At 41.5% G+C, this 16,415-nt stretch overlaps 1 protein-coding gene across 1 annotated transcript in view; it reads right to left on the bottom strand.

Moving 5' to 3' along the window:
- The window catches only part of LOC111222324 (protocadherin-1-like), an 87,024-nt gene that overhangs the window by 13,678 nt on the left and 56,931 nt on the right, over nucleotides 1-16,415 (bottom strand). The window contains exon 4 of the mRNA XM_022746024.1: nucleotides 7,495-7,714. Coding sequence (XP_022601745.1) covers nucleotides 7,495-7,714 — 220 coding nt within the window. The remainder of the gene's footprint in view (nucleotides 1-7,494; nucleotides 7,715-16,415) is intronic.

The raw sequence follows: 16,415 nt of genomic DNA on the forward strand, positions 1-16,415 counted from the left end.
AAATAGCATTAAGTAAGATGGACCTCTGATGGCGAACAAGGAATTGCATTGTGATTGTCAATGTTACAACACTGTAATTTAGGAGTAACAAAAACTGGTCACAATTTCACAATGAAGTCAAGCATGCTGTGTAATTAGAGCAGAAATTCATGGTGGAAACAGGCTACATCGTCATGCAATATTCTCTCAGAATTACTCTACTTTTGGCTTGAGAACAAGGGCCCTTCAGGGATGCCTCGCATCAGAAAGTGAGTTTTAAAGTCAGTTTTGAAATGCATAAATTTCCAGAACTGGTGAAGTAATCACTTAGATGTGGTATTGATCAAAAATCCTGTCAAGCCACTGTAAAAATATGTAGATGATTTTATGTAATAGGGAAGTAAAATGTCTATCTATCTATCACCTAAAATGAATAACACTGCAACATGCTTGGCCATGAGCAAGACAAGTCATTTTACTTAGCTTAGGGCATGTAGGATATTGACTGCATGATGTTAACACAAAACTGCAAATTAAGAATCGATCCTGTCACCAGGACCATATTTCCATTTGTAAACAAACAAATGAGCAAAACAAAAAAAATGTGCCGCTGCTCTCAACTTAGAGCAGAGAGGACATGTTCAGTTTCACAGGGTGTAGTCCTCACTCAGTTTGTAAGGTCCCTTAACTGCACTGAATCCTAAGATATCCTCAACTGACTGTGAGAAAGCCTTAAAGCTAGAGCGGCTTCATTCCTCTGTGACTCACTGGAAATAAGGAAATGCATGTCAGACCCATACAGTACAATTCCAGTCCCTCAAGTGCCATCCATCATTGAAGGGCAGAACACTAGTTAGAGGGAGGTTCAGCGGCTCTCGGTCCCCATCACACTATGATGGAGAGATGACCCCCGGGGCCTTTCTCTGATGCCGGCTTGAGCTGCCCGACCAACTGAGGTTGAAGTGGATCTGGCCCCTGGCCAGCATCCCCTCCCTGATGCACATCGCTCTACCTGCTCTGCGAATCACATCTGGGGTGAGACTGGGTAAGACCCACTGAGAGCAGCAGAGCAGTACCACCGCTTTCTATTTCTGCCTCCATAATTATCTTTAAAGTTTCGACTCCAGATCCCATGGACCTGCCAGCGGACACCGCTAAAAGGAGTGTCTTTTATAGCTTTGAGTGACACTGGGGTAATTATGAAATTTTTCTCCATGTGTCTTTATAAACTTGTACTCTCAAGCCTGTGTTTCACACATTACCACCTCCAAACCTGCTGCTTCAGCATGCTGTTGCCCAGACTCGATGGCGTGGCAAGAGTAGGCAATGTACTATCCAATTTTTGCCTAAGTACAGAGAGCCATCCACTTTTGTTAGAGTAATACATGAGCACATCTAAAGCTTAGGGATCCTGGCTTAGGCATACTGGCTCACTCATTCATTTTACAAGCTTAGTGCTAAAACCGGACATTGTGGCAGCAATGGCGTTAAAAGCACTATTTATGGAACCTAATGTGTGCTTATATGTGTGTACTTTTCTTTCTGTGCATAATTCAGAACACTCATCTGGGTTTTCATCCATGTTATATACATGCAGATAGAGCTGAGTAGCTTGTGTAGACCTCAATTAAAATGAAGAGGACTGGGAATCTGTCCCTAGAAAATGTTCCAGAAATCTTCTACTAAATCTCTTATGATTTCTGCTTTCCTCTTTTTTCATTATTTAGACAACATTTAAACTCATGTTTTATTATTTAAACATCATTTTCTCTGTTTTCTATTGGAATTTTTCCTCTTCTTTCTAGAACATACACACTATGTCATGTTTATATATAATACCACAACACAAAATATACGGTGTACTCAAACCCAAATAAATTTCAGGTTCTGACAAAAACATGCTTTTATCAGTGTAGTCTTCCAGTCAGCTGGACATAATGATGAAACTACAGAGAAATCACTTTTATGTGTCAAAGAAGGTAATACCAAATTGAATGCAAGGGGTAGATTTATTGAGATAATGGGACTTCTATTCTAGTTCCATCTAAATTTCACATGTAGCTGCAATCTCTGATACACAGTGAGAAGTCAGTTCACTCTAAAAGACAATAAACCGATTCCAGACTTTGCTGCTGTTAATGGTCTGAGCTCTGACACCATGTCTTTTCTCTCACATAGCCCTGTTCAAAGGTCTGGCCTATCTGAAGTCATTTGACAAACACTGTAATGTGTGCAGCCTGAGTTGGGGATGAGCGTGGAGGTCGTATTGTTAGTGATCACAGAGGCGAAAGCACATTTTCAGATTCAAATTGGGCGAAGGGAAATCAAGACGCATTCAAAACTGTGAGTAGTTGACACATCGTCGGCTCCATTTTGAATTTAGCTGCATTGTCCCATAAAGTCATTGCTATTGTAAACCATTGTCCACAGTGTCACGGCCTAATCCAGGTTAGAGAGTTTAATTCTGCTCCAGTTAGGCTCTTCCAGTGACCTATTTGCTCTGAAAAAAAATTACAAACAATTTGGGGGGGGGGGGGGCAAACAGCCGCTGCTGATGTGAGCTGAGCATAATGCATGTGCTAGAATGAGCTTGGGATTATAGGCGTATTACTCATGACAACTTGCCTCAGGGGACCACTTGTAAGGACTTTTTTCCACAGAAGCCTCCACAAAACTGCCAGTCCCATGACCTGTCCCTTCTCGGGTGGCAGCAATTCCAGCAGTGGCTGGCATAGGCCTCTGTGCTGGTACAGGCTGGCATGGTCTCCTCCACTCAAAAGTGGGGACTCTGACAAAGCACATTGACATCTGCTTGAGGAAATCTACACCCTCGCATCAGTACACTATATTGGTGCCCGGGCAGGGGCCCAATCTGGCACTCATAGGCCAAACAAGCCCCATTAGTCTGATGTTCTGACTCTCAGTCTACACAATGGCTTTCTCCACATCTTTCCTTTGTTTAAAATGTGTCTCATGCTTTGTACACACAGACCAGATATACACGGGGAACTCATGATGTCAAAAGCAGTAATGGCTAAAATGGTTGTACCCTTGATATGGCAAGCGCTGAAAGCAGAGGAAAATCCCTGACAGGAGTTCAAAAAGAACAAATATACGACGGTACATGCGTCATCTGAGAGATCTAAGGCAGGAAAATCAGACAGCATCACTAAAGAACTTCATTATCATGCAAACGGCATTTATACCATTTTATCTCACCCTTCTCAACAGCCCATATGGCAGAGAGTCCGTACAGAGGAAGACACAGGGAGACCTCACACTGGGCAACTGGCCACATCAAAATTCCTCCATCTGTGGTCAGTTGAGTGTGTGTGTATGTGTTTGTGCGTGCATGTGTGGGTGTGTGTGTGTGTGTGTGTGTGTGTGTGTGTGTGTGTGTGTGTGTGTGTGCGTGTGTGCGTGCACACTGGTACCTGTCTTCAATCCACCTGTGTCCTATTGGTGTGAGCCTTCGTATCACAGCCAAGATGCCTAACCGCTGATCCCCAGAAGAGTGATTATTGTCTGGGTTGGACTGGACATGACGGGATTGCCAGTCAAACTTGTGTCCTGAGCAGAGAGAGGAGGCCCATCATAGGTCCCGGATGACTCATACCTCGTGCTCTGGGGCGGCAGGAGGTTAAACTATTTGTGTGTGCTGGGACTCAAAATACGCTCACTGGCTCAGGGTAGGAAAAATAATCATTTAAAAAGTCAGTTTGTTTCATCAGTTGTCTTTGTCATGAAATCAAATTAATGGAATTAACTAAAAGACTATATGAAGCAAAATCAAACCAAGTCAACGCAGAGATTATAGATGACTAAATTTGACAGATCATCTTGTGTAACTGATTTCTTACATAAATAATAGTTGTTCAAACTTCAATCCTCTCAGGCAACACCCCCTCTACCCTAACCTGCAGCCTGCAGACAACACTGCAGCTGCAAAAACACTGCAAAACCCTGTAATGATATATAGTCAGTATTCTCCTGAACATATATGTTTCAATATGAGTCCAGGATAAGGCAGCACAGTGTGCTTTATAGTAAAGGAGCAAATACAATATTCATCTGTCGTGAGCTTCTGATTTCTACTGATAAAACTTTTCAGAGGTTAGTGTATTAAGGATGCCACAATTTACATTAATTTTTTATTGGTTTTATTAGACTACAATTCAATTGGAAAGCCCAATGTCCAATTCTATAATGTGTTATTTGCTTGATTTGTATACATATACAAATGCAATCACATGTAACTGTTTTGTTTGCTTTCCTTTCGGCTTGTGTTCCCGCCCCCAGCCCACTTCTGAAATCAAAACTACCATGAACCAGTAACAAAGAGTGTAAATGACTTTGATACGACCACTGTTCAAAATCTGATCAGCAGTGTCTGAGATACAGAGAGATGGACAGATGGGGCAAAGCAGCCTTCATCTGATTTCACTGTGGAGGACAAATCATGCATCTTGACAGCAACCAGACATACAAGATAAGCAGTTTTCATGCTGTCTACAGCAATCAATTTAAAGAGAATTACAGAGCTCAGTGATTATGATGAGAGTCTATTAAAGTAAAATAGCACCGTAATCAAAATGATTTAGGGATTCGGGGTGTGACGCAACACACACAAATATGAAGAAATACATGCATGCATGCAGGTGCATGCACACGCAGACACACACGTGCATCTGATGGATAAACATTTCTGATGAGATTAACCAACAGAAGAGCAATGTGCACGCTACATGTGTGAACATAAGAGTGAAAAATACACAAGGGGGAAGTGAAATGGAGTGCACTCTAACACGGCCTGAAGATAAGAATTAGAAAAAAGTGGGAGGAGGGAGCAGCTGCTCAGGCATACGAAAAAAGGAACTCCAGAAATTAATTGCTGCAGATCAGGCAGCATGCATGTCATATATCACAAATTTTATTACTGTAGTTTGAAACTACTCTTAATTCCAAAGCCAAGCACCATGAGGGAATATGTTGATGTCTACTTCAGTGAACCAGAGAGACTGTTAGAGACCGCACAGACTCTTTGCTCTCTGCCGTGATTCTTCAGTCTGCAGGACTCCTCAAAAGACAGAGAACATCAGATGATATAAATGAATTGATTATAATGATACAATAATACAATACATGACAACCCCTGGCATTAACATACTTAATATTAGCATGTCTTGAAGAAAGGAATTGCACAGCCTGGGATGTATCCACACTGAGACTCCAGCAGCTGACCTAATTCCAGTCTAATACAGTTAAGGTCTGAGTGCGACCATAATTTCAACAAACAGCTAAACTAAAATGGATCATGACTATACATCACTCTCCGCTGTGGGACACTGACACTCTCTCAAAATGTAGATTCAGCACTGCCAAAGTTCAACTTGTATAACAAAACACATCCATGTCGATATTTCCTGGGCCCAGTGATGCAAACCTGACAGTCTGGGGTTCATATACTGTGTTTTATCCAACTTAAATGGAATGACACATCATGCTCACCTCCCCATTTTTTGGCTGTCACTCATCTCCACTGCAATGAATAAAGCTCCGCACCAGTACAACCTGTCACTCTGTCACTCAAATGCTTAAAAAAAAGGCTTCACGTCACTGTTCAGGTGGAGCTGGGGAGGAATTCCTCTGTCTGGTTTGATTTTTCTGTCTAATGCTTCATTTTATGTGGGCTCTCGGTTATCTCCCTGAAGTGGGAATCACATTTTAATTAGGTCTATCCTCAGTTAGCGGTTCATCTTTGCATCTCCCTGTCCTCGGGGCTCATCCTATGGGCTTTGCTTACTTGTCAGAGACTCTTAGTCCCCGCTCCCTGTCACAATCTAACATCTCCCCCATCTTGTGCCATCTTTTCATTCTTTAACTGCTCCATCTCTTCTCCCAATCTTGCTCTCCCGCTGCTGACAACAAAGAGCACCCTGTCTGACAAAAACCTGTGTTCTGCAGATGTGAAAAACACAATAAACAGGTACAACAATAGAAAAAAGAAAAAAGGAAATGCATATTTCACACATAGGAAAGTGAGCAAATGGAAATACTCAACAGCTAGCCTTTATATGGGGCAAACAAAACTATTTATTAAATGCGATGTTAAGCAATTTCTGACCTCTATGCGGCCAGAGGGAAATGCCATATTGGCAGAACTTATCCTCTCCTACACACCCACCACCCTCTTCTTGCTCTTGAAATATGGTGTCACTAATTGATGTAAACAAATAAACATTTGCAATAGAGATGAATAAGCAAGCTAATTAGATCCAGCACAAGTGTCTAGTAAAGAGGCAATGCATCACAATGCAAGACATTGTACTAATAACAGAACTTTGTCATTCGTTTTGGCATGACGATGACACGTTTTAGCCTGTGATACTGTGAGGTTTTGCTCCTGGGAATGCTTGAGACTGAAAAAGGCTTTTTTTTCCTCCACACTTAAAAAAAAAAAAAAATCCAGAAATGTCTCCACACGTGGAAATACAGTCCCATTGACAAAAGATACATCTGTGTATTTTTCACTTCGACCGTGACAAAGTAACTGTTCTAGCAAGTCCTGGCTGATACATGCCCCACTCTGCACAGGGCAGAAAAAGCCTCATTACTCACCTCAAACCCGCACCCCAAGCACGAAACGCAGAGATAAAACCTCACTTTAATACCACAAACTAATGATTTACAAATATTGGAAGAAAAGCGAGACGTTCAAGGTGAGCAACAAAATATCCTCATGTAAAAGTGTCTGATCCAGAGAGCGGTGCGATGCAAATTTACCATAATGTCTGAAAATGTGAAGCATGTGAATCACTTATCAAAGTGTGTTGCAAGACATGTAATGAATTATGTTTGGCAGCGTAAGGCAGCAAAACAGTTGGCAGCTGCACGGCAGGTACAGCGTTGGCTGGGACTTTTTTTCTAATAAGGACCTGTGCTGAGACCAACAGTGGTCACCCTGTGGATTGATTACTGTGCCTAGAAATTATGGCCTGTGCACACCTAAGCCGCAGTGCAACTTGGGTCCAACTGGAGGCAAAAAGGTGCTTCGAGTAAACATAGTGTTGTCTGCACAGATGTCATGGTTCAGATTTATTTAGAGGGCAAATGCTCCATTAGTTGGGCTTTTTAATTAGCGCACTTGTGAGAGAGGGTCATTAAGGATGTCTGACAGAGGACCTGCTGATGAGGAGGATGGAAACACGGCTAACTCCGGCTCAGATACCATACACACACACACACACACACACACGCCCACGCACACACCTACACAAGCACAGATCTGCTTAAAAACCAATAACATTTCACACAGTCATCGACAAACACAGCGAGTCAGCGTCACGGGTGCCACAACATTTCCACTGTAAAACGGCCACAGAGCACAAACACATCTCCCAGAAATGTCTCCATTGGCAACAACAGCGCCCACACCACGACAGCCTATTAAAACCATTTACATTTAAATACATATTCATGGCGAGCGCGACAGAGAGGAGGGGATTGTCACCGTACCGTTTTCCGGGTGCTCGGTCTCTCCAATGCTGCCATCTGGAGTGGTTCTCTCATAGTGGTCCTCAGGCAGGGTCAGGGGTCCGATGCGAGGACCAGACGATGACTTGCTGCTGGGAGTCTCAGATTCCTCCAAACCGCTGTCATAGTAGCTGTGCTGAGAGGCATCCTGCAGGTCCTGCACAGGGTTAGTGGTGGAGAAGGTCACTCGCCGATGGGGATGCTAAAAAACAGAGAGACAACAAATGAATTCCTTCAAAACAAGGAAAGTATTTTTCAGCTACACTGTCTTTTCTTGGTTTGATGGCTCGACTGGGAACAGCTACAGCTCAGGACCAATGTCTGAATTTTGCTGGCCTCCTAATGTTCACTCTTCAAAAGTCAGAAAATAGTATTAAATATTAAACACTCTTAAATATTAAATAGCCTTTTGCACTAGTATTATTCTGAAGATTATATAAGGTAGAAATATATACGAACACAGTGAGGTTATGGACTCCAATAATAAGAGTGTGCAAATTAGGGGCAGCAGAAATTGAATAAATTGAGACAAAAAAACACGTACACTATTAAAAATATCTCTTTATCATAAAATTTAAATATCTCAATATGGGGCATGTGTTCAAATATTCTCTATGATACTGTTCTGTATATATAAAGAATGATTCAGATCTATTTGTACGCAGTGTATAATAAATAAGAAGACGTACAGCATGTTCAAGAACTTTGTGTTTCTATTTATGTGTCTACAAAAATACCACATATATATTTACAGACAGAATCCTGGCCCATTGATACTGTATGTGACATCAGCAGGTGTAGATCCTCGATACAGGAAGTGAAGATGTGTATTTATGTTATTCATGTCCAGCACCAGATGGAAGTGACATACAGTACGTATTGAGAAGTAACAGTGGACGTGTGCCATGCGCACTATTGTCACTGATTTCAATAATTACACTCAGAACATTTACTTGGAGGGAGGCAGACTCTTTATTTAGTAGATGTATAAAGAGATTCCTGTGTATGGAGACAATGTCTGTGTATTTGTGCGGACATGAAGGCAAACATTAGAGGGTGTCATGGAGACTGGGAATTTAAAAAGCACCATTATTGCTGTTATTATCATTATTAGTCAGACAAAAGTTTCATTTTCTAAATCTGCCACTGCCAAATGAATTCTGATGACAATGATTGGTACACTAATCAGTAGCCCCAGTGAGCTACTTCCTATCTCCATATTTTAATATTTCCCTTTTCCTCAGCTTTTGATGTTTAACCGAGCAGAAAGCTAGACAATATTTCTGCAATTTAACTAAAAACGAGTCCCTAGGAGATCGAAATAAGACTAACGAAAAGAAAAAAACAGAGCGCTGGAAATATAGTTTGTGACAGTCACTATTTTGCCAGCATTAGAATAAATTATTAGATCTGTTTTCGCTGTTACACACTGATGAGATGTGATGAAAGAATGAGAGAGTAAATGAATGAATAAAAAACATTGATGAAATCCTGAATCTGATAGCTTGAAGAGGAGCAGAGCGGCATTATAATAAATCATTCAAGATCACACCCTTTATCAAATTGAATGGCTTGTAAATACAGTTAGGAGACCATTAAATTTCCTCTTCCAAAGATCAGTTTACTAATGGCCACTTACCACCGATCCACAACAGAAAGATGACTCCTCACAGTGCACATGCAATTGCATTCTTCCCCCAACCCCCACACATGAGCACCTCTTGTAAAAGTCAGGAAAGCACTGATACAGCAGAACAGGCCAGCGTCTGCTGCACGAGTCAGCTCAGATCGATACCTCGGGACTGTGCTTTCTACCATTCCACCACTTTTCTGGCAAACAAATCCATGCTAGTAATCATTCAAACCATCAGCCTTTTAGTACGTACACACCAGATATTGAGAAATGCTTTTAGGGCTTAGGTAAGAGCTAGCAACACTGTGTTGTTAATACCATTAGTGGGCTTCAAAATGTTTCCAGAACCCTGTTCATCTCCCCATCACAGTCATATTTCTCCCACTGCACAGGTGCACTTCTTGGTCTTTCATCTAAATAATGATTACTTGAGGCCTGGGGTCCATCATGTTTTTTCTCCCAGCAGTACGTCTGCATCACTTCATCAATAAATCATACACAGTCACAAAACGGTCTCGGACTTCTCAGAGACCTGTAACATTTACTGGAACTTAAGATAAATTTTAAAGCACGAGCGAAAGATTCTTGAAAAATATCCAAACAAAGACTTTTTTATGTTTTTGTTTGTGATAGTGAGAAATGAGAAAATAAGGGAAATGGGAGGTTTTGGTGGATAAAAATATATTTTTTCTTTTTTTTCTATTAAAGATGCTCTTTGGCTGGTGCATCTACACTCAGCAACATTTTTAACTGTGGAAATGTGTTTATCAGTATGTGTTGGAGCAAAAATACAAAGGCAGAACACACCATTTATAATTCATTCAAGTGGAATTTAAATTACACTGATTGATCTAATTGAAGTTATGAAAATAAGCCGAACTTAACAAAACTCCTCCATCACACCAGACGATTGTACTATTGCTTCTGTTTTATTTCATTAAACTTGCTGTTGACTCATGCAGCTGGATATTTCAATGGTGCATTCTTAAATATGATTGGAGGCCTCTGAGACTCCACGACTATTTAAATGTGAGGGGGCATTTAGTTGTTTAAATATGGATTCTTGCTTAAACTTCTCCTCAAGGCATCACTCCAGAGAGTCAGCATGTTTCCTGGGTATGATAACTAGCTAGGGCTGCAGAGATGGGAAATAGATTCTCCTTTTAGTCAGAGCACAAATCCTTTGCCAGGCCTTGGGGGCTGCAGGGATGCGGCAAGACGGAAGGATGGAAGGGGAGGCTGAGCAGGAGTGGGGAGTTGGTCAGGCAGACACGGACGGCGCTTTGGCTGGAGGGGACAAGCAGAAGGATTAGATTCTGGGAGACTGGAGGCGGGAGCGCGGGATTGTTTGGGCATTGTGGTAGGAGTAAGAAGCTATGGGGCTGAGAATGAACGAGGGGACAATTATGATGACATCTGAATTCATAACACCATTTAGTTTGGGTTAAAATGGCCTCGTTTATACGCATTATATTACAACCCCAAAGCAGATGGAAAGATAGAGCAGATTCTGTCCTTACAAGGGGACCAAGACACATTTTAATGTAGTCATAAACAGCAATCATCCACTGCCTACCTAGAGCTCCAGCAGCCCTTTGGAGCCATGTTCTTTTTTTTTCTTCTTTTTTTTGTGGAACTCCCAGAAATATAAAATCCACCCGACTGCCTGAACACTTTGAAGCCCCACGTGGTTAGATTGTTTAAAACAGATATAAAAAGAAGGAACCAGTCAGATAATAATGCAGTTATTTCTTTGATTCAGTACGCAGGTCATGACGAGGTTCCTGTGGTCAAGTGTAAAATGAAAAGTAATTAACTACACTGTTATATAAACTGGGCCAATCGGGTCTCGTTCATACAATGGCTAACCAGCTTTTAATAAAAATAGACAATAATGACATCCACTTATCTAGCCTGAATACTCCATCCCCTTCCAGCTGATACCTTCAGCATAATACACTTGAAAAAAAAGCACACTGTACACCTGCACTGAACGGCAACCTGTGCCTTTGTTTCCTGTCTGCTGACTGACGGGGGCATAAGGTTGACAATAGAAAGACGGGAGATTAATTTCTTCACAGACCAAATTAAAACGTCTCTATCTCACCACCATTACATCTTTTTTATAAAGATTTAAAGCTTTGATAATTTATGGAAATTAGTTACCAAAGCTGTTGCTTATGATTGAAATTTCCTTCTTGATGTGGATACTGCAAATTGTAATAGTCTACAATTAGTCTTCTATATTGCATTCGAACTTGGGTGGGGGGGGGTGGGGGGGCAGCCTTTTCTACATTTGTAGGTGTCACAGAAAAAAGGAAAAATCTTTAGGTGCTCTAAGGTGAGCGAGGAAAAAAGTTATATTAAAAGCCTTTAAATACCAGCACATCAAGTGCTGGTATTTCAGGCTGTTGTGTAAGAGAGTAGTCTTTGTTAATTGACTGAACTATCGGTGTAATATAAAAACATCTATAAGAAAAGACATTTGATTTCATGTGAGCTTCACCTTCCCTCTCCCTCTCATCCTTCAACTGATCTCTACAAGCCAGCAGAAAGTATAGGCGCATGCACAGAGTATACATCCAGCAGGGTGAATTATCAAGACCACACCTCAGTTGTCATATATATGTTATATTAGAAGAACATAATATGACATGGTGTATCTTCAAACAACAACTGGTTATGACTGTAGTGATGAGCAGATAATTATAAAAGACGATCTATGTGAATTAAATTATGAGTTTGAGGCTTAAGGAAACAGAGAAGCCTGCTGGTCTGAACTTAGGGATGCGTATTAGGTTATGTAGAGACTGACAGCCTGTATCAGATTTATGGCACACTGAAGCATCAGAATGAATATTTCATTCATCAAATCAGATTTAAACAACATACATGGGTGGTTTGATTTCTGATTTAAAACTTGGCTCTCAACCTGCCCTTTTCATCACTTCACATCTGACACATAATGGTGACGTCATGTCCAGAGAGCTGTTAGCCCTGTTAGCTGGCTGCGACTGCTACAGAAAAACATGTATCAACCACCTCTGTCACTAATGTTGTCTGGTGTGATGGAGGACTTCTGCGCGGAGACTAGATATTGCTATGGTGTGAAGAGGAAGAGGATACATCTCCATTATTCACCCGGCCTGCGGCTTGCCATTTTGTGTCTGCATTGAAAAAATACGTGTGTGTCGTTTCCACAGCAACCGACACAGATGGGTTATCGTTAACACTTATATCTAATCACTTCCAAATAACAGTGTGGACAGTCTGTCCTAAAGATTGGATTTGAAATAAAAAATAATGCATTTGCCTGCAGCCTGGATGAAGGAATAAGAAGGGAATCCTGGGGCGAATAGCTGTGCCTAAGCAACAAGGACAGCATTTTGGTGACTGTGGAGCATCTCTATTGCCACTGCTGATTTGCACCACTGATTTCTGATGGGACAGCAGACCCCACTGCTGTTGTGCTCCTCCCATAGCACAGAGTTCTGGGTCCATTGTGAATGCCCTGGAGCTACCTGACACCACTCTGCCGTCAGGTGCCCTGTCATCCAGCCAAGCCTCACTGATTGCCAGTGCACAGGGCTGCTGGTACTTATGCAGATGGGAGAGCTTTTCCATCTTCTCTGCCTGTTTTTGAGCAGACATCCAGCAGAGTTGCAGGTGAGTGAGATTCAGCGCTTGAATCTCTGCCTCATGCCTCCAAGTTCGTCTTTGTGTTTTCACTGATCTTCGGGTGAACATTTGGTGATCAAGCTAGTCACGGCCATGTCTGTACTTGAACTACCTTGTAGAAATTATTCCTTGGTGAACTGTAATTCACAACAAGTGGCAGCTTAGTGCTTGATTGTACGTATGGTGGAAACTAGATACAGTTCATATAATGTAGAGGCAGCAGTGTTTGACTGAATGTTCACAGAATAATAAAATACATGTGATAACTTTAACTCAAAAGATGATTTTATAACAATAATTATTATTATAGCAGAACAGTACTCTGGAGATTCTTCCATTAAAGTACCTCCATTTGATATTAATCTTAATACTTTAATATCTATCTCTGAATTTTAAGCCAAAGTGGATGGTACCCCATTTATGCCATTCTGATTGCATCTCCATTATTCTTGTCTGTCTGCTTGCTAAAATATATCTGGATCAAAGTCAAGTTGCACAATTTTTATGAATTAAAATAATCCTTTTTATTTTTTCCTTTCCTTTTTTTATTTTATAATCCTTTTTTAATCAAACCAGTTATCCATTTTCTTCCACTGACAAATAACCACATGTGCTAGATTGGTGTAGAGTAGTAAAAATAGATGCTACATGCTACTGATTTTGTCATGTTGCAGTTTTATGCAGCAGATATTTGTTGTAGCCTTCTCCAGATCTGAGCCTCAACACAATCCAGTCTCTGCGCTCTGCAGGCAGTTCCTTCCTCCTCATGCCTTGGTTTCTGCTCTGATCTGCATTGTCAGCTGTGAGACCTCATATAGACAGGTATGTACCTTTCCTCATCATCTCCTAGCCATTGAATGTACCACAGGTGGACTCCAGTCAAGGTGTGGAAACATCTCAGAGATGATCAAGAGAAATGGAGGAACCTGACCTAAATTTCAGGTGTCAAAGCAAAGAGTCTGAATACTTATGTCAACGTGATATTTCAGTTGCTCTTTTTTTTTTAATGTGTTCTCACTTTGTCGCTCTGGGTGTAGACTGATGAGAGAAAAGTGTATTTAAACCATTTTAGAATGAGGCTGCAACATATCAAAATGATAGAAAGTGGAAGGGGTCTGAATACTTTGTGAATGCACTGTAAATTTCATTGTTATGTGAAAATGTTGTTTTTCCAAAATCTAAAATAATCAACAACACAGCACGTACCCCACCACTGAATATAAGTGAAATTTATTGTTGTTTCCCATGTCTGGTGGGTAACAAGCAATTTGTCACAGTTAGTTTGTTGCCAGATGTTTTCCTTTAAATTTTTTATTACACAGAGGTATTGTTTATGGTGAGTCACTGTGGCCAGAGAAACATGCTGAATATTCAAAATTTCTGTTGGAGGAGCAAAGCACAACAAGAGCCTGAGTGTCACAACTTTGAAGACACATGAATGGGGATAATAAGCAGCTAAACACAATCACTGCTGCGTTGTGCAGCAGCGGGTGCAATTTGCAAGTGGAAACTCGGGTTCAGTCAGATTGCTCACTTTTCTTCTAATAAAAGTAAACTGGTAAAATGGGAGGCTTCAGCAGGTAAAGGATGCAGTTTGTATGTCTGACACAGATGAGTGGAGAGAAAGGAATCTATACGGGTATGAACGCGAGCTGCATTTCATTTAGTTTACAATGGAGTGTCTTCAACCGGTTGGAAAGCCAAACAGCTCTGGTATACTCTACTGGAATGCCCTCAACTTTTGAAGCAGCAGGAAACCTATGTGGCCCTGTTTATCAATCCTGAGCTCAGGTATATCGTATGTGTTCTGGAGCTGGGAGCCAGACTTTTCCTATTGAATCACAGTTATGTGTCTCTCAGATATTATGAAATGGGTTTTCTGCCCATGTTAAAGGAAACGGCTGATGTCTCAGTGCCCCTGTGATATGAAAAATTCAATTTAAAAGGATGAGAGAAAGAATGGTGCACGGCCTATTTTCATTCCCCCACACTGAGAGATATGAGAATGATGTTCTATTGTGTGGAGGAAATGATGCCAATCGTACTGCAGAGAAATTCCTTCATAATTCAATTCAATTTCTTCTAAATCCCGATGGCAAGCTCCTCTGCCAAAGAGCAGTAGAATGACGGAGACAAAAAGGGAGGGCTGAAGACTAAGATGGAAGAAGAGGGACTAAAGATTGAGACTGAAACAATGGAGAAGTAGAGAAAGAGTCACAGAGAGCAGCCAGATGTACTGAAAGGTAAGAGGAGGAGACAGCGATACAAAGTGGAGGGGAAGTGGGTGGAAGAAAAACATTTAGTAATGATTAATTTTGATCACAGCGACATTTTAAGTATAGCCAACTAATATTCTCTAATTACTTGGCTGCAGCGTCTGACAGAGGCAGCGAAAACCATTTTTATTGAGATCTAACAGGACAAGCTGCTAGCTTCTGTGAAGTGGTGTTCAGCCTGGTACACTGGTGTATGGCAAAGTGAATCTATAGTATATGCATCTTTTGTTATTTAATGTGTAGCATTAGTTACAAAATGTGCATGTCTGACAGCCTGCGAGAGTCCCCCCCAGTGCGGGACCAGGAATTTCCATTTAGTTAGAGCGTTTGCGAGTTTACATCCTGGCTCTGGCATTTTGGGCGTGTATGTAGGAATCAATGAGCTGCTGCCTCTAAAGGCACAGAAAAAATGAGCTGCACCAACAAATATGACAATGAAGAAGTGCACCTCTCAGTGTATGCAGCAAGCAGAAAGCCATAAAGACTAAAGCAGTTGAAAAGGAAATGCATATGGAACTGTTTTTATTTTCCATTCCACCATTATGTCCTCCATTCTCATCCCATCTACTGCTCTCTCTCTCTCTTCTCCCTCTTTTTCTGTCTCTACACGTGCACACACACACACACACACACACACACACACACACACACACCCACACACGCAGTTGTTTTTGTAGGTGCAATAGCTCCAAGGCAAGCAGCGTGGAATTGGAGTCTTCAAAGAGTCTTGGATTATCAAAGAGACACAGCTACCAGAAAACTAGGGGACACGCTGGAGAGGGGGAGGGAAGAACATAAGCGAGAGGCGGGGAGGGGGAAAGAGTGCAGAGGAGTCAGCACGGGTTTGGGTGGAGGATGAAGCGATCAGACAGGGGAGGGGTGGGGGTTGAGGGGTGGATAAAGACCAGGAGTCCCTTTGTTCACGTACTGTAAATGGAGAGAAAGAAAGACTGGAGTGAATGCATTAAAAAACAATCACATAGACCTTAATGGTCTTGATAGGCAAGACTGAATTCGCATTCTTCACTGTCTGTGCTGCCGAAGTATTGCTGAGTTTTTCTGCACAGAGAATATCATTTCAATGGGAGCACTGGCCTTGAAATACCATAATGTTGTCACAGTAAAACCAAGTATTACTGCAGCAGGACCCACCATGTGTGAATATAGCTGCCACATCTAATGACAAATCTGACTGTTCACGCCATTCCATATGACAGGATGTGGGAGTGCTGGTGTGAATGCATCACCCTCTGACAAAAAGCTCTCCGTCAGCCCCTCTGTCCCACAATGAGCTATGGATGTCGTTTTTTTTCCAT

The sequence above is a fragment of the Seriola dumerili genome, unplaced genomic scaffold (assembly GCF_002260705.1).
Source record: "Seriola dumerili isolate Sdu_G_001 unplaced genomic scaffold, Sdu_1.0 BDQW01000091.1, whole genome shotgun sequence".
Lineage (NCBI taxonomy): Eukaryota > Metazoa > Chordata > Actinopteri > Carangiformes > Carangidae > Seriola > Seriola dumerili.